At 37.3% G+C, this 19,207-nt stretch overlaps 2 protein-coding genes across 5 annotated transcripts; one reads left to right on the top strand and one right to left on the bottom strand.

The window, feature by feature from the left end:
• Positions 1–2,230: 2,230 nt before the first annotated feature.
• LOC125495741 (uncharacterized) lies at positions 2,231–2,761 on the bottom strand. Its single transcript, XM_048640551.1, has one exon. The coding sequence runs from the start codon at positions 2,759–2,761 to the stop codon at positions 2,231–2,233; it is 531 nt and encodes a 176-aa protein (XP_048496508.1).
• A 3,341-nt stretch (positions 2,762–6,102) lies between these two features.
• On the top strand, positions 6,103–19,207 carry LOC104889228 (telomere repeat-binding factor 1). 4 transcript variants are annotated; one of them, XR_008968495.1, is made up of 8 exons: positions 6,425–6,538; positions 6,773–6,927; positions 7,230–7,459; positions 7,599–7,683; positions 14,822–14,905; positions 18,380–18,721; positions 18,882–18,986; positions 19,104–19,207. XR_008968495.1 is itself a non-coding variant. In XM_010674401.3 (7 exons), the coding sequence occupies exons 2-7, from the start codon at positions 6,778–6,780 to the stop codon at positions 18,897–18,899; spliced, it is 909 nt and encodes a 302-aa protein (XP_010672703.2). In that variant the 5' UTR covers positions 6,103–6,360; positions 6,730–6,777; the 3' UTR covers positions 18,900–19,207. The 4 variants fall into 4 exon arrangements, 3 of the variants coding, with proteins under 3 accessions (XP_010672703.2, XP_010672702.2, XP_048497543.1); XM_010674401.3 differs by lacking the exon at positions 6,425–6,538 and adding an exon at positions 6,103–6,360 and having other exon boundaries at positions 6,730–6,927; positions 18,882–19,207; XM_010674400.3 differs by lacking the exon at positions 6,425–6,538 and adding an exon at positions 6,104–6,360 and having other exon boundaries at positions 18,882–19,207.

Genomic DNA, 19,207 nt, shown 5'->3' with positions numbered 1-19,207 from the left:
ATGCATACCATCGATACCTGGAGCTTTGTTAGGGTGCATCTGAAATAAAGCCATCCGAATCTCCTCGCCACTCGGTTCTGCAATCAACTCCTTATTCATCTCATCCGTCACCTTCGTAACTATACCCGCTGTCGCTGCTTCAAAATCGCTCGGATTACTCGTCGCAAATAGAGTCTCAAAATACGAAGAAATAATCTCTTCCATATCATCCTTCGAAGACATCCAGACCCCAGCAATATTAAACAATCCCTTAATTATATTACGTTTGCGCCTTTGGCTAGCTTTATGGTGAAAATACGATGTATTTTTGTCTCCGTCACACAATTCCTTTGTTCGAGCCCTCATGTGCCAATAAGACTCCTTTAACCGATGAAGATCATCCAGGTCATTCGCAAGCTGCTGACATTGGGCTATAAGCAGCCCGTCGGGAGGTTTCTCCTGTAGGTTATGGAGCCTTCCTTCAGCGTCAAGTATACGTTTCTGCACATCACCAAAAGTAATGCGAGCCCGCCACACCTTCCACCCGTGAGTTGATATCATCCCCATTATAATCCTTCCACGCTTTGTCTACAATTTTTTCACATTCAACGTTAGATAGCCATAGCGACTCAAAGCGAAATAATTTTCCTTTCCTATGACGAGTCTTATCTTTCCCAAACTTCAGTAGAATTCTAGCATGGTCCGACTTATAAATAGGAAAATGTAACACCTCCGAGTATGGGAACATGACACACCATGCATTATTAGCCATATACCTATCCAAGCGTTCCCTCACCACTGTATCAACCGAATTGCCTCTTTGCCACGTGAAGATATTGCCCTTAAACCCCAAATCCATCATACCATAGTCATCAATTGCACCCCTAAAAGCATCCATCTGGCGCTCCCCTCTGACGGCTCCTCCATATTTCTCGTGTAGCCCCGTAATCTCGTTAAAATCACCAAACATTACAGTAGGAATATTTACATCACCACCGAGTTGTCGCATCATGGCCCAGGTGTGATGCTTTTGTGACGTTTCAGCCCAACCAGGCCATAAACTCCAATCGCCCGCCACACCACCATATCTTGAGTATCACAGACATCTGCAACAATATGATGAGAAGAAAAAGATCGAATAATAACATTGAGGTCGTTCCACCAGAACCCCATGCCTCTCGACAAACCAACACTTCCAAAACACATACCATTATCGAAACCACATTTTCGTCTCACATTTTCTAAATTTTGTTTATCTACCTTTGTTTCCATAAGAAAAACTAAAGATGGCCTATCTCTCCAGCACCAGTCACGGAGAGTATTAACTGTGCGAGGGTTGCCAAGCCCTTGACAGTTCCAACTCAAGAGTTTCATTGCTCTTTGCGGGGTTGGGGACTTCCAACCTCCGCTACTGTCAAAGAGCCATAACTCTCATCCATAAGATCAACAACACCCATCTCAGCTTCCCTACATACTCTCTTACCTAACCCCTCCACCCCTTCATCAATAATATCTCCTTCAACACCACACTCCTTACGCTTCTCCCCTCGTGGCCCAATTTTCTCCACCGTTGGAGCTTCCTGCACCTTCTTTGATACCCTTCGAACCTTCTTCAATTTATGTTGCTTCGTATTAGAGTCACGCCCCACGTTAAACACCAACTGGGGTTGTACAAAATTACTCACACGATGACTTTCAGTAGGGTCTTCCCCACTTATGAGCCCCAAACATTCAGTAGCAGCCCCACCCTTAACCTCCTTCACTCCCACATCACTGTTCTCCATTACCACCTGCACCCCCCAGTTGTCCGTCATCTTCCGCACTTGTCGCAACACTCTCCTCCAACTCTCGCACACACCGTTTTCCACCAGCAGCCTCACCACCATCACTTTCCCCCACAACAGCCTTGTCATACACAGCACACAACTCATTCGTTTCCCCATGCACACTAGGACTAACATTCGGCGATGTTGGCTCAGGTGATTTACACACAAACAACTTCTTTTGCCCCTTCAGTATCGAAGCCTTCTCTGCCAAATATTGTGTACGTCCCTTTCTCGGAGATGCTTTTAACCATAATCCCCATCCCAACTCCTTCTCTCCCTCATCATCCGTCTCCACCTGACATTCTTTCTCATGATGCCCCATTCGTCCACATAAGAAACAAAAGAAAGGGAGTCTTTCATATTTAAATTCGATGGTCACAATATTATTATTTTTTGATTTTATTTTCTGAAATCTACGCAGTGGTTTACTGACATCCATCAACAAAACGCACCCTACAAAACTTCTCCAGCCCTAATTCATCAGTTTCAACTTCCAACACAATCCCCATAGATGAAGCAATAGCTTTAATGTCCTCATTCGACCGACAGTTAAAAGGAAGGTTATGTATACGTACCCAGAATGGCGAAAACGAAAGAGAAACCTCAGCAGGTTGCTCATCACCCGTAATTTCATTCAGTACCAGAAGATGTTGGTCAGAATACCAGGGGCATCCCGCCAAAACCTTTTCTTTGTCACGCCAATGGAAAAATTGAAATACAAACAGATTTGTTTCGATGGCTTTAATTATGACTTTCTTCTGCACACCCCATGATTGGGTTATCGTCCGCTTAAAAGCTTCCACATTAAAAGCCCTATTTGTCAACAATTTCCCCACCAACCGCAGCGATAACTTATCATCCATCTCAGCAGGAACATCAGTCCCAAGATCAATGATTGCGTTTTCATCATCCGTAATTTTTAGTCTCGTACAACGATCAATTAGTTCCTCCGCCATAATCAGCAAAGGAAAACCCTAAAAAGGGGGCACGTTCCTTTTTCGCAAGGGAGAGAATATTGGCCTATCTTTCAAGGGAGTTTTTAATGATTCTAGTAGTATTACTTCATTAGCTATAGAGATTTCTATTTCTTAACAGAGAAAAATTAATGTTTATTACTATCTAAGATAATTGTTTTTAAATTCTTTTGAATGAATTAAGTTGTGTTATTAATAATGGACATTTTTGTCATCAATGAACCCTTTCTCCACTTTTAAGACAATCAGTTAACATTCATCAAATAATGTCACTTCCTATATATGACTAATTATTGGCTCAATTGCACAATTCAAGTAAAGCCTAAGTACCTGTCAAAAAAAAAAAAAGAGTAGAGCCTAAGTTAAATTCTAGGAAGAGTTAATAGTTAAAGATTGATTTATAGGTATTCTTGGGAGATCAAACTGCTTGGAAGTTCAACCACAATAAAGGAAAACGCTTCTATGGCTGCCCAATATCTAACAATCGACTTATAGGAGGTGAAAATTTCGATCATCGACCTCCTGTATGGTACGGACTATACCCAGGCCCGTACTTTGGGGTGTTCAGGCTATAAGTCTTAGTTGGGGCTGGTTGGTGCATCCGCGCTATAGTTTAGGGTGTTAGCCCAATTTTGCCTAATAATTAGTAATAAATAGATAAAAGTTAATTATAATAATAATAATTAAAATAACAATAATTAATAAAAATAATGATACTTAATAATAATAAATAAGTAATAGTTAAATAATAGTAATGACAAATAATAATAATAATAATAATAATAATAATAATAATAATAATAATAATAATAATAATAGATAATAATAATGATAATAATAATAATATTGATATTGATATTAATATTAATAACAACAACAACAATAATCTCGTCAAAAAAAACAACAACAACAACAATAATGGTGGTGGTTGTATGGTAGAGGGATATGGGGTAATCCCAAACCTTGAGCAGGGCCGACTATTGGCATGTGCAAACAGACCAATAGCACAGGGTCCTAAATGAAATAGGGCCCCAATATGACAAACGTAGTAGCGTTTAATGCAAAAAATGGAACATGAATTACAATAAATGTAGTGGCTCAGTGGTCCTGGGATAAACTTAATGATGCTTTTGTACGAGGTCTGAGGTTCGACTATGCTCAACAATACCTGTTCAGTTTTATAAGCTTCTTTTACTCTTAAATTTTTGTTAAACGATAACAAAACTACCTTTCTATATTTTCTTTCCTTTTCAAGTTTTTATACTTCCAAATAATAAAATATCAAATTTCAAATTATACTAATATGAGTTTTATCATCTAAAGAAAAGCAGTTATATGTTGTAATTTTAACTCTATTCAAACTTTTTTTTTTACCAAAAATCTTATGGTAAAAGTACTTTTATCTGAGAGACGTTTAGATAGTATACCTAGGAAATTTTCTAGCCAATACGTCTTTAGAAAAACATATATTTACTGTCTTCAAAGTATAATAATTAATTTTTTTTTTAAAAGATACATTTACTAGGATTGTCTAAGTTAAAGTCTTAATTATTAACTTAGAATTAAATATGTTAAACTTGAAGCGTTGATTAATCATAAGACTTGCCATTAAAAAATTGTATCTTGTTAAAAAGTAATCTTACATTTTTTTTATCTCTTTATAAGTTTCATTTATCTTGTATTCGAATCTCCATCGCTAAATTTTAGAATCCCCTACCACTATGTAAATAAAGAAAAAGTTTAGGTGTTTCATCTTATATTAATAATAATACTATGAAGTATAATCTTATATTATAATATGATATGAAAATTTTTAAGACGCCTTGATTTATAATTAGCATAGGTCCTTGTGATTATTTAAGACGGCCCTGACCTTGAGGGGTGGTGGCGAATCAATTTAAGGAGAAGTGGACTATTCTTTAACTAAAGAAGGGGTAAATAGTTTGAAAAAACACTGACCAAACACTCACAAAGGGAAACAAGAAACTTTATTCCCTTCCCCATTCTTAAAACCCCAACCAAACACCCACTTATAAGTTTGTATAATAGGACCGGATCACAGAATTGTATTCTATGCATCCCATATTAATCAATACACTTTGAACGACACATATTTCTAATTTATAGGTGCTTCATATGACTTCTTATATTGTTATTGGTAATTGGTAATTGGTAGTTGGTAGTGGAGTATTATTATTGTATGTAGTTAGTCAATTGTGGAGCTCTAGATAATTTTTAAAGAGATGAGTATGAGAGTGTGTTTCTTTTTTATTGTTTGGCCCCCGCATAAAGAAAGAGAAATAATATAGGATTTGTGGGACCTTACCATTTTAAAAAATGTATCAGTTAATATAAGACGTACGCATATAGAAAGTATATAGCTTAATATGTGACTTTTTAATTGAGTACGTAGGATAGAAAAGATCCTACAAAATTAAGGTTCCATTGAAAAGAAAACTTGATCACTAGGAAAAATCGAGATTGAGCAGCTATTTCCACCCCATTTGATGATTGGCTTGACTTTCGTGATTTTGTAACTTGGTTTCCTAGTAGTGTTATTAAGATACAAAGTAATTTAGGAATGCTTGTAAACGCAACATGTCATTACTGTTTTGAGTTTTATTCATTTTTTTTATTGTCCTCACTATAGTACAAGCTCACAATTTGAGATTTTGAACCTTTAATTCTAATTATTATTCTTCATTGATGGTAATTCTTATTCTATTATATCTTTCTTTATTACTTACTATATTATTGTTTTCATGAATCTTAAATCTGATTTCATAGCCCTATCTATCAAGAGTTATTTACTAGAGTAACTTATGTTTACATGTTTACATTTACCATGTACGAGCAATTTAATTATTAAAGTCATGAGGATCTATGGATGAATGTATGATAATGAAGGATTGATTTGAATAACCTAATCGCTTAATACTCTAATCTATCTCATATTATTGAGTTGTTCATGCTAATTGCAAATTAGTCCAAACATGTATAACATTGAAAAATTATTATTACTTGTGTGTGCATGATGCATCCATACTAGAGATGATCAATCTCACTCAATCCAAAAGATCTCGAATTTTGCAGAATTTTCTAACCAAATTTCAAGCGAAGATTTTGTACATGTTCATAATGCCCAAGACATAATATATCGTCTTAAACTCCAAAAAGTTTGAAAAGAATATTTCAAGCTTGCGCCCGAAAACTCGACCGGCAACCTAGCCCAAAACGAGCCACTTCTCAGGCAAAAGCTCGACCCAACCCGATCCGATCCGATCATTAGCACCTATCCATCATTCCCTTGTGAGCTGTGGCCTTTCTCCACTCTTCCGTCTCCCTCCCTCGGGGTGTGCCTAAACGAAGTAGATCCTCCACGTCCACCACATTGTCTGCATTTGCCACCTTCTCTAGCTGATAGGTCAAAATTTCTCCGCCACATCATTTTTCTTCCTCCTTCAAAACAAATAAAATAACAAAACAAAAAGAAAAAACGGTTATTCGTTCTCCTTCAACCCTTCTTTTCGTTTCTCTCTCTGCCAACTCTGCATGTGCGCACCTCTGAATCTGATCCTGTGGTACATATCTCTATCTCAATCTACTCTTTCTTCTTCTTAATCTGTGTAATTCTATTCATGTAGTAATTCTCTTTTTCACTTGTTGATTTTTTTTTTTAGCTCATCTTTTCTATTCGAATTATCTCCTATAAATTAGGGTTTTTGATGTGAGCTTTCAACATGAACTATAATCATTTTGGTAATCGCTTTTTCTGTTTTCCTGTGATTTTCTATCTTCTGATCGGAAATTCTGCTAATTTTTATCCTTTGTATTTGTGAATTCAACAAAATGCAATTACATAAATTGGGTTGTTGCTGGTTTATTTCTGGTTGTTGTTTAATTTACTTTTTTAGTTGTTAATTGAATGTATGTGATATCTTTTGGGGCAGTTTTTCTTGGGTAACCAGCTGATCACATACTGTATTGTATCAGTGACAATGGGTGCTCCGAAGCAGAAGTGGACTGCGGAAGAAGAAGCTGCCCTTAAAGCCGGGGTTCTTAAACATGGGGCCGGGAAGTGGCGGACTATTCTTAAAGACCCCGAATATAATGGGGTGTTGTACTTACGATCTAATGTGGATCTGAAGGTATTGCATTTTTTCGTTGTACGAGGATTTGGTTTCACCTATGTATGTTATTTGAGTATGCTAGGATTGTCACATGTAGCTAAGTGTAGAATGTCGAAGCCTTTCGTGTGTTTCTAATCTACATTGGAGTGGTTATTGCCGAATATTCAAAATTTTATAATTTCGAGGTTTTCATGTTTTGCCTGCCTAATCTGGGATGTTGTATTGTCTAGTTGTTTCTAAGTGTATCTGTGGATGGGACATGGGTAAATTGCTGTGAGTTGGAGTAAATTTGCTAAGGCTTTTTGTGGTTGGTTGATTAGGACAAGTGGAGAAACATGAGTGTGATGACGTGTGGATATGGGTCTAGGGAGAAGTCCAGGGTGGCTCTTAAAAGAGTTCCAGTGCAATCAGCACCTGTTAAACAAGAAGAGAACAATACTAGTGTTAGTGATGTGCCTCAAAGTGATGAAGAGATGCCGGATGTCAAACCTCTTGTTGCTTCAAGTGCACCTGTCGAGATTTCCACAACCCCCAAAAGATCCATTGTAAGGTGAGAAATTCACTTTTTGATATGCAATAGGTACATGTATTCTGTTCCTGAGCTGTTAGTTACTGCCGAAAAGTTGCTATGTTCCACACCTTATGCTTCCAAGATGTTAACACTGTTTCCAATTCTTTTGAGTGTGTAGGTTGGACAATCTTATACTGGAAGCTATAGCCAACTTGAAGGAACCTGGCGGTTCTAATAAAAGTGCTATTGGTTCATACATAGAGGTAATCTGTCACTTGGTGTTGCGTTCATGAACCATCTAGAACTAAAGTATGTATTGTATATGTTAAGTGTGATGTTATGAGCTGGAAATGTTTGTTTACCTCTTGCAAGCATCTTTGTCATGAAGAATTTGTTTGATCATCGAAGCTACTCCCTCCTTACCAAATCAAACTCATTTTACTGCCTTTCTAACTCTTCAAAATGGTACCTAACTACTTAGATTTTGTTATCAGCCCATTCATAGTGTACGCTTGGTTTGATTACTTATTATAAATCGATATTTTATGATGAACAGAGCTTGATAGGGGGCTCTATTCCGTAGCCGTGCAACGATAAGCAAAATTAGGGATTAAAAACATTATACAATACTCAGTTGGAATATATAGAATACTAATGGCTTGCAAGTTTAGCAACGATTGGAGTGTTTGTAGGATTGGATATTGTGGATGCAAAGTTATGAATTAACATAGCTTTCAACTGTGTGGAGAGAGAAAAATTTGTTGATGGTATACTAATGTCTCACAAGTTGTGCTGTTAGTGAGTGAAGCAACAAGCTCACAGAATCTGTACTGGGTTTGCCACAAATCTAAGATACATCATATAAGTTAGTGTTTGAAAAAGGGGATGCTGCGCAAGGTGCTCAAAAAGGCCTGAGAGAGGTGCATTGAAGCTTGGACTGAAGAGCACTAACTAAGGCGTGACCTGAAGTGCAGTAAGTCGTGAACTGAAGTGCAGTATCCACTAAGGCACAGCGACTCCAATAATTTCACCAGAGCCCCAATACCTGCAATCTGTGTTTACACTCAGAAGCTGTTATCTTAAGAAGCGTGTCTTACTTGAATCAAGTGCATGCTGATGCCTAGGCCTGGTACCTCTATCGCCTTACAATGCCTTGAGCCTTTCCTTCACCGGTATCACTAGCTATCAAGATTTTTAGATGAAAGCTGTAAGCCATTTAGAAAAGCTTGGGTAGGAGTCTTGCATTCACTGAGTGTGGACAGAACTTCAAGATATTGTTACATGTGCTCAACACGTATATGGCAGCATGACTATTTAGAGATTCCCCTATACATGTCTAGATGGCTCTATCATGCTTGTCGCGTACTGTAAATTGACAATGATAGCTTTAAGATATGTTCTTTTATATCTTGGAGATTTGGACTATATTATCCTCAACAAGGTTGGATGTTGATGCGGGTTCTGTACAGTTGATTCCATCTGGTGGAAAGTGGAAACTGTGGAATGAGACTTGCTTTATCTTGTGTAATACCCCAAAAGATGCCATGTCATACTAATATGAGTATTCACAGTCTGGAACTCTGTTAAGAACTAGAAGTAGTGTATTGGACAGATGATTCCATTGGTGTAAGAAATATTAAATTATCTTATCTCATTCATCATACATGTGGATCTTTCTAGGATCTATAAGTTTTAAGATTTTGGGATCCCTCATATAGTTACATGATCATTTCGGAACGGGACAAAGGCTATGCTATTAACAGAAATTATTTGTTGTGCCTAAAAGAAATAACAGCTTTGTACTTATGGAGACAAAGGATGGGTGAGCTTTTACTTGGAGCCTGGAGGATGTACCCTTTACAAGAAAGATAACGCAGGGACAAATATGCTTCATTGGACAAAATAGCTTGCTTAATGAAATAGGATTTCTAGGCCACTTGCAGTGACGGAACAACGTTGGAAGGTTTATGAAGATGCTCCGCATGAGAATAATCTTTGGATGAGTAATGAACTTTTTCACTTGATCATCTGTGTTGTTCTTTTGGTTGATGCAATCGGAACAGGTAGGTTCATTGTAGACGATGGAATAAATACTCGCCCATTCTATAACTTATTTTGAAGTTACCGTTCTGCAAAATGCCATTATGTAATGCCACAACGGCCTTCTCTCTGCGATGATCGTTACGTAATGCTGACTTGCCGTGTTGCAACATTTTTTTCTCAAGTTACATTCATTACATTTTAGAATTGGCCAAAAAAGAGAAAACGAAAACATCCATTGCAACTAGCAAAAATATCCATTGCACACACTAAAGAAGGGAGAAGAACATGACATGGGCTTTCAAGTGGGTAACGTATATGAGTTAGCGTTTGTTTAAATGTATAATAGGATAAATTATAAAACAATCATTTTCTCATGTAATTCTTCATTCACCATATACATAATCCAAGCATATGATAGTTGTGGTCAAATTATGTTGAAGCAATACTTGTTAAACTTTGAAATGATGATCTGTTTATGATAGGTTAAAAATCTGTTTATGTGATATTTTTTTAATAAATTCAAGCTGCTTTCCGTTCCATTCATTCGTTACAAGCCGTTTCCGCGTCATCACAACTGATACTGTGAATGCGACCGCATTCATTATTTTCTTCCCTGTTATAATCATACTGAATATTTCATTCTAGATTTTATATAAAGTGCATATAGAGAAAATGAACTCAGGAAACACTTATAGTTGAGCACAAGGAAGGATAAGTAGTGGGTTAACTGGACTTAAATTGGATCATGATGTGAATGCAGTAAAATATTAAAGAATGATATTACTGTCTGGGATGATTTTCTCGCTGATTCTTCTAGGGAGATCTTTAAGATATATGCTGAGGTGATGCTACATTGCGTCCCTAAAGCTGCAGTTGGGGAAGTGAGGATTGCAGTATTATCAATTGTTTGGGATATTGAACAACAATATGATGCAATCTGGCTATTAATTACCTGAGAGGATTGCTGAGGATTGTTGCTAGTATATGAGGTTTGGTATGCTTGTGACCTAAGAGCTCCTTTGGTGAGTCCCTTTAGGTATATGTGATTGGAGGATAGAAACAAGAATATGTTCTGTATATGTGGTTATGTAATTGAGCTCGAGTGTGATTTATTGATGATGGGCTGATGCTAAATGTTGAGCCTGGTATGCTATGGACCTAAGAACTTTTTCATTAGGGCCTTTTCCTAGTATACTTGAATGGTAGCCTAACTATTAGTACGTTTGAGTAGATTTTTTAAATCCTTCACATTATCCTGACTTCCTCTTACAGTTGGCTATGCTTCTCAAAAGAACCAAAAAAAAAAAAGCAATTAGATAAGTTGGCAGAAACATCAAGCCATGAAGCATATCTATGAGGATTTTACTCATTGCATTAATTGGTGAATAAGCAACAAATGAGTCGACTTTCCTGGCATATTTGTTTATAGGGTTGATAGTTTAAGGTTGCATTGTATTTGAATTAGCACATTTTGTTTATTCATAGAAAAGCTTGTGGAATCATCCTAATGAAGACAACTAAGATAATTGTCATGATTGTGGTGAAATTCTGTTGGCAAAGGATCTGTGCACATTATATGGGCATGCATCATTTAATGAACAAGATTCCTGTTGTTTGAGACACCTATTATTGGTCTGATAGGCATAAGTAGTTTGATCATAGTGTTAGAAAGTAGGGTTTATAGGGATGATTTATGGAGTATTAGCTTGGACGTTGTAGTTAGGACTTCTAAATAACATTGGCCTTTTGCTGCTTATCTAATCGAGCTTTACCTGTGATAGCAAAAAAGATATTCAAGGTGAATTTAATGTGCGTTGTGAGGCTAGTGACAGGATTGCTGGAAAGAGACTGATATTGACCGAAGAATGTAGGTAGACTGAGAGTTGAAATAGTACGAAAGATATGCCAAGAAAAGGCTCATCAGTAGATTTTGTCTACTCCTTATTCTCTTGACACCTGTTGCTTCTCCAATCACGAAGTCCACACCCCTTTGCCTTCTTAGATTTCCCCTGCTGGCTTTTGTTTATTGTGGGAAGTCCCTCTCTGCTGTCTCCCACAAGTGTTTGCGTGCATGTGTGTGTGCATGCCCATACACGTGCCTGCGCTTGAGTGCATGCGTGCGTGCGTTCGTCTGTGTGTGTGAGTGTGTGGTCATAATTTTTTCGTTTTCTTTATAGCAGTTACGCTGACGCAAGAAATGAGTCTGTAACTGAGTGTGTGTGGTCGTTATTTTTTCGTTTTCTTTATAGCAGTTACGCTGACACAAGAAACGAGTCTGTAACTGAGTCTGCCGATCTGCAAAATAGAAGTACAGAATGACATATGAAGCTGTTTTGTACATCTTCAGTATTATTATGGCCTATATGAATGTATTTCGCCATATATACAATTATACATACTAAAACAGGGCTGTATCTTTGACGTACAAACTCTATTTGAAACAACCATATAAAGGGTTTTTTTTAAGAAAAAAAGTAATGCTGATTATGTCAATTATTAGCTCTTCTGAAAATAAATTGAATTGTTGTACTATTCAGAATAATCCCAACAGGTCGCCGTTCTCAAAATAGTCGAGCCTTAAACTATCAACTAAAAAGGAAAAAGTAAATTGTACTCTCTCATACACGCACACATCTCTGGTCACAGTCACTCTTCTTGCAACACTATGGGCATTCTCTCTCCCTCTCCGCTCCTTCACCTTCATCTTCACCTCACCATTCCTACACCATAACCACCACCAAGCTCCCGATCTCAGCCATTACACCAGCAGATTTCATTCTCTTGCCTGCTCAACACTGTAACTCCGTACCCCACAGCTCGCATGGCCATGAAAAATTCCACTTCTCACTCCATTGAACCAACTTCGTCCTCCATTCCCCTCTCTAGAACACTCCTATATCAATTTAATCACACCACACTCATTATATAAACTTCAGTTAACACCAATCTAAATCATAACCTATACCAATTCCTGGATCTCTTCTGAGTTGTGACTAAAAGAGGGAAGAAAGAGTGAGGAAGAATTGTGATGTGTGGAGGGGTTGGGAGGGGAAGGGGAGGTACGGTGGTGATGGTGGTGCCATGGATGGGGAGAAGAAGTCTTGGGAAAATATTTCACCAGATGAAGGGGTCTTAAGGTTCACACACTTCAAGGGACTCAAATAAACAAAGGCAAGAAGGGTGTTGAGGCTCTGAGTGTCTAGATAATCTAAATTGTGGCATCCATAGTGTTGCAATTTTAATTGCACGTGTTCATCTATCATTTCTAATGGCTATCTGATGGCCTCCTCCTAATTGTAAGATTTTTTTGAAAGTCTTTAAGAGTTTAAGTTGATTTAGGATAAACTTTCAATGTTAAATGACTTTAAGTTGAGGTGAAATGACTATGGTGGGTGCGGAGAGGGATGAGTTGTCTGGGAGCCGGAAGGGATAGATGCTACACGATGTACAGTTCACACCCATCTGAGCCGCCTATCAGGTTTACATATGCAAGACACCACAAGTGAGGGCAAGGAAAATGTTGCTGGAGTGATGCCAACACTTGCAATGCACAGTGAATTAGATACACGATTTCAGATGTGTGAATTAGAAGATACTTGGATGGGCCGTGTTAGGTGGCTGGAGTCTTAGCTTTATTATGTACCCAATTAATAACATGCAAATACCTAGGTATTCTAGATCTATTTTAATCATAGAAAATATATGTGATGGTGATGTGCATGGTTATGAAGGAACGTATCTAGATTCTAGACTGTCATTTAATTGAGACTTGCAAAAGTCATCTCTAGGAGCAGTGAGTCCCTTAGAGCCCTCATATTGCAATTTCTCTTTCATAATATATCCAACTCATTACTCTCCCTTGTGTAAGCTATTCTATCATCTCCAACACAAATTCCGCCATCTTCTCCAACAAAAACCTGCCATCTTCTTTGTGCAAAGATATCTTTGCCATCACCCTTGATTTCTAGTAGTATCTAGGTCAGGGCTCCAAACGCGAAAGTTAATGAATTAATAATGGAACACAGAACATTGTAATTCAAACTAATTGGGTAGATCAGATCAAATCTATCTCAGTATTCTATTTGAGCTTAGTTGACTCTGTTAATTCTGCCCTTTCTACATAAACTATATATTCTTGGTGCAAACCTAATCCTATCAACAAATGTGGTACAGCACGCTCGCTCATTTCTAACTATTGACCCCGCCACGGTAAACAGATAACAAACCCGTGTTCATGTGTCTTCACACTTCCGTCAGTTTAACTACTCTTGAACGGCTGGAGTCAATCCCCTTTTCCTTGTTGGAAAAGTTGCTACGTTAATCAGATGAGTAATTAAAGTATATAGAATAGCTAGTAACATTGTCCGCATTGAAATGTTATTAGTTTCTTTTCTGGATCTTGTTTCTTCAAGGAGTTTGAACTTGGTGAGGGTGCACTTGCCTCATGGTTGCATCTAATCATCCAGTCTCTGGTCATGGACTCATGGCAAAGCTACTGTCCACTTGTTTGGGATGGGGGGCGAAGTAAGTTCTCTTTGAGGGAAGTGGGAATAAAGAGGACAACAATGTGGGTCATGGTGAAAGAGGACAGCTTTACCATCTAGATGTTATAGAAGATAAAAATTCTTTTGGTGAGATAGAATGTGAAGTAGTATACGGCACTCGGATAATAAGTGCAAGTGGCTGAGAGTGATTATCTTGCTATACCATTCTTTGTTATGGTAAATTAAGCTGTATAAGCAACCTCACAAGTCATAGACGTCCATTCTTGTCAGATATCAGACCTGCTTTCCTCTGCCAGGGTTTAATTGTTTTATAACATCTTTCACTGACATCTGTTTGACACTAAACATAGAACTAGTCTTGGCTCACGAGGGAATATATATGTGCATTGTAAAGCTGAAAAGATCACGGCAGCCTAGACCAAACGAACTCATCAAGTAATACAAGAACTTGCACCCTTCTGTTGTTCCATAGGAGGAGGGTCACACTTCTCGGCCTAGGATCTGATGCAAATAATTGTTAGTCTTGCGGAGTTAAGGCTGCATTTGCTTGGCACCTTATCCTTGTGCTCCTTTGGTTGTAAGCATTGTGGGTAGCACGTGTTAGCTTGATGCTTCGCCTTTTTCTGAGTATTAAGTTGAGTACCACTAGGATGCAGAAAATTCCATCATAAATTTAAGATTGTCATACATGCAGCTGCTTGATTGCAATTTACTGCAGAATGATAAGGCTTTTTATTCATTTCACTAATTTGGTGAATATTTACTATTTCATTTGTCTCTTCATTGTCTACAAACCCTTTATATATTTCAACCTTCGGGTTACAAGCTCTAATTTGTGTAGTTTAATTTGTAGGAGCAATATTGGGCACCTCCAGATTTCAAAAGAGTTCTGTCTGCGAAATTAAAGTTTTTGACATCAAGTGGAAAGCTCATCAAGGTAACTAAAAGTTTTTTCTTTCCATGCAGAGCCGAATTTATACCTCCTTATTGCTCTATATGTTCGTATTTGCCTAACCTTGCTTGATTACATATAGTCAACAAATTTTGAACTTTGACTGCAATGTGTTAGGTTCCTTTTATGGGAAATATTTGCTCTTTAATATTCTAGATTCTTATATGTAACTTATATGTCCTTTACTCACCTTCCTTCATTGCATTTCTTGTTTGCAATTAATGTGGCTTTCATGGTGGTAGTGCTTTTATGTCTTTTTATTGCTGAATGTTGGAGAACTAAATTTTTGGCTCTCTTGTGTAAGAATGTGTAAGAATGGTTTGGTTTATACACGCACACACACACGCAGGGATTTACTAGAATGAGAAAGGCTTCTGTAAATATCTCAAAATTCCCTCCAATTTTTCCAGTCAATGTAAACCCTTCGATTTTTCTAGTCAATGTAAACCCTGAAAATTAGCTTATGATCCCTTGTAAAGATACCTTGTTCATACATCGGCTTCTTTGGCATGAGTGAGTTACCTTCAAATAGGTTCAGTGCTCCGGCCCAAAATTTGATTAATCCAGCATGGGCTACATCAGCTCTTAACACTTGGAAAATGACATGCAACCTTTTAAATATTGACACAGATTTGAATGTCATTTTTCAAGATTATGTGTGAATATTTCAAGCATTTCGTGTCATTTTTAAAACTTAACTCGTTTTACATATGTTATTTGTTATGATTTGTCAGTCTCATTTTTCACACATTATGTGTCATTTCTATGAGGTGACAATGTCATCTTTTCAGAACTTCGATGTGATTTTTCAAGTTATCATTTTTAGTGAGGTGCCATTTTTATAATTTGCTATATGTTTTTTTCCAAGTATTTTAAGTCATTTATGCAACGAGTTGTCATTATTCTTGGTCAGGCCCTAAATTAAGCAAGATGCGAGATTTCAGTATAATGTTACCAAGTATCAACATTCACGATTCAACCATGAGTTTTAAAGATTTAATGCTCTATAATGCTTCTTAGTTCTTACCCTATATAGAACTTAGGAAGATGCAAATGCTTATGAAAATGCCATTAAGGACACGGGATTCGGGAAAGACCTTGGCCTTGGATTTGAGCAATCCAATGATAGAAAAGTGGCTCATAAGGGAAGAGATGCACACGAGAGGGGGCGGGGGGGACCGGATCCTTCTTTACATTAATTGCATCTTTTTTGCATAATTTGACCTCCGTTTTTTGTGTGTCTAGAGGATAGTGAAACTTTAGACTTTTGTGATGAGATGACGCTGAATATTGAGATGGTAGAATGGTCTTAGCCCAATATCAGGCTTGGACATGGATGTGAGGTTTGATGGACCACTAAATTGCTAGTTTTGTGGTAATCATTCTCTTCGACAAACTGTTAGTATGTTTTTTTCACTTATTCCGACACACTATTATTATTTGTTGCAAAATTATGATTGGCTTGTTAGAGTTTAGTTTACCTGTTAGTTTTTCATGCGGACTTCCAGGGCCTAACCTTACAAGGTGGAGTTGCATGAAGCTGGCTATGTAGTTTATCGGATTATGTTTTCCAATAATTTCCTACCGAGTAAAAGCCAAAAATAGAACCAGAGTAGGTGGGGAAAGGGGAAAAATTCATGAAGTTTTGGTCCATTATTGGGTATTAGTTCATATTTTGGTCCATTAGTGAGAATGTAAAGAGAGGAAGCATATTTTGATCAACCCACCTTTACAGGAGGCAAACCATGAAGCTTTGAACGTTCTCAAACTAATCTGATGAAGACTGCATAAAAGATGCTTGGTGGTGCACAAGGGTGAGAATTGAGCATTGTGTCAAACTAAGTCTCTAAAATAGAAACTAGTGACCAACCTGGCTAATATGCTGAAGATTGCTGAACATTCTGAGGTTTTTTGGAGCTATTTGGTGTAGGTGTTTATGGATGGAAAAAAGAAAAACAATAGCTGATGAGCATACATACTAAGAAATTAAATGCTTTACTTATTAGGACATTTGTTATTTTAAAGTTTTTTTTATATACTTATAAGAGGTTTTTGCAGCTTGTCAAAATGGAGTGTCTGTGCATGCACAAATTTATGTGTAGGGGCCGAGAGACCAAGATTTTGAATTCGGGGGTGCACAAATTGAAAGCATTGTCTAAAGTTTTTGAGCCAAAACTATGTTCTAATTTTTTTATTAATTATTCTAATAAAATCAACAATCTCATTTTGACACAATGGCTCAATATCATTGATCTGTAAACCTAGAGCAAAAGGAAAATTATGTCATTAAAACATGACATCTCTGAACATTTAAGTCAAAAAGTCAACAACTATGTTTCATAATCTTGTAAAGGTACACTAAAAATAGCCTAATATCAGATATAAGGCTTTAAAAATTAAACAAGACATGATTAAGAAAACATATTAAGCCTTCAAGCACATAATGAGAAAGCGGTGATGGAGGCCCCATAATTAAATCATCATCATCCAAAATAGTTTCTTCCATAGTTTCCTGCAGAGCGACTGAACAAACAGAATACTACCTGTTCTTAGAATGAGAATTTAAGAGGTGTGTGGCACGCAAGAAATAAGCGCGGGGCGCGGCAAGGCTGCGTTGGACGCAGGGTCTTGCGCTTGGTGAATTGATTTTGCGTGAGACACACCAGATATTCAAACGATTTTTTTTTCCAATTTGGGGGTGCACGTGAAACCCCATGCCCCTAGCTGGCTCCGCCACTGCGAGAAACCCCCCAAAAAAGAACATGCAGCTGCCTAATTTTGAAAATAAATATAATGTGAAGAACGACTCTTCCATTTTATCATTACATTCTTTGTTAATAAACAAAACTGTAAAAGTAAAAGCATAGTTAGAGTATAGCGTAGAAGTGAAATTTTACCTTTTTTGCTTCCTAACCAGGTGTGGTTCTTTTAGTTGTAATGTGACAAGCAACATTGCCTGTGGCATTCATGTTATAATAATTATATACTTCTATGTGTTTTGATTATTGTGAAACAAAAATATAGAACTTAGTTTTTATTTATGGCTATAAAGAGATGAAATATAAGGAAAATCTAGGTAAACTTATGATCTTTACGATGTAATTTTAATTTCCAGAGGATAATGTCATTGATTTAGCATTCTGAACATAGAAGTTTATCTCCATGATGACAAATTGCATATAAGTCCTGGATCTTCTCTTCTTTATGTTTAGATCTTATATGAAGTCACTAACGATGTTACTAATTCATGAGAAACCTGGAGGCTCTTGGGACATCTCTGTTAACTTTTTCTTCTGTATGGACAGTTCTGTGCGAGTAATAGTATGAGATTACGTGCTTAGTGTTTTGTTACTTTTTGATATCTACATTTCCTATCAAGTTTGTTGAATTGCATCCCTTTTAATAAGTTTATATGTTTAATACGTCTGTAAATCTCCAGTGTTGACTTATCTCTTGCAGGTTAAACGGAATTACAGAATTTCTCCATCTTTTGCATTTCCCGAGAAGAGAAATCTTCCTATGATGACCCATGAAGGCAGACAGTTGAGTTTGCCAAAATTAGACAGGGAAGATTTATCCGTTCTAAAATCACAGATTGACTTAGAGCTTGCTAAGATGAGAAGTATGACCCCACAAGAAGCTGCTGCTGCTGCTGCTCGTGCAGTTGCTGAGGCAGAATCTGCTATAGCAGACGCAGAAGATGCTGCTAGGGAGGCTGATGAAGCTGAAGCAGATGCAGAAGCAGCACAAGCATTTGCGGATGCAGCAACGAAAATGCTTAGAGGGAGGAGCACTCCTAAAGTAAGACCTAGCATAACAAATTATTGGTCCTCGCTTCATTGTAGATATATATCCCCTTCAAGTTTGCATACAGTTGGTTGAGGGGGATCAAATTGTGTGTTTTAGCAAAACATTTATTTTGAGTTGGGATTCTGGTTAATGAGTTGCATCTGATGCGCAGACGACGCGAGCTTGCTAGAAGGCTTTTTTGAAGGCGTTATTAGGCTGGGATTCACGCTCGACAATCAGCCCCTGAATGAATGGACATCTGAGCTTGCAGTGTCTTGTAAATATGCCTGTGAAAATGCAATTTTGGTCTTACATAGAAACTTGGTTGATATATGTTTGTAAAAGTACATTTAATAATATTTTTTCTGCTTATTTTTTCATTTGGCTGTTGTAGGCTGTAGCCCAGAAGAAGCAGAAGTAAAAGGTTCATCTGCAGGTCTTGTGGATAGTTGTCCTCCTGCGATTATATATTTATTTGAAAATTTTTACCTTCGTAAA

This window comes from Beta vulgaris, chromosome 3, assembly GCF_026745355.1.
Source record: "Beta vulgaris subsp. vulgaris cultivar EL10 chromosome 3, EL10.2, whole genome shotgun sequence".
Lineage (NCBI taxonomy): Eukaryota > Viridiplantae > Streptophyta > Magnoliopsida > Caryophyllales > Amaranthaceae > Beta > Beta vulgaris.
The sequence above is the reverse complement of the archived record's forward strand: the minus strand, read 5'-3'. Positions and strand labels throughout refer to the sequence as shown.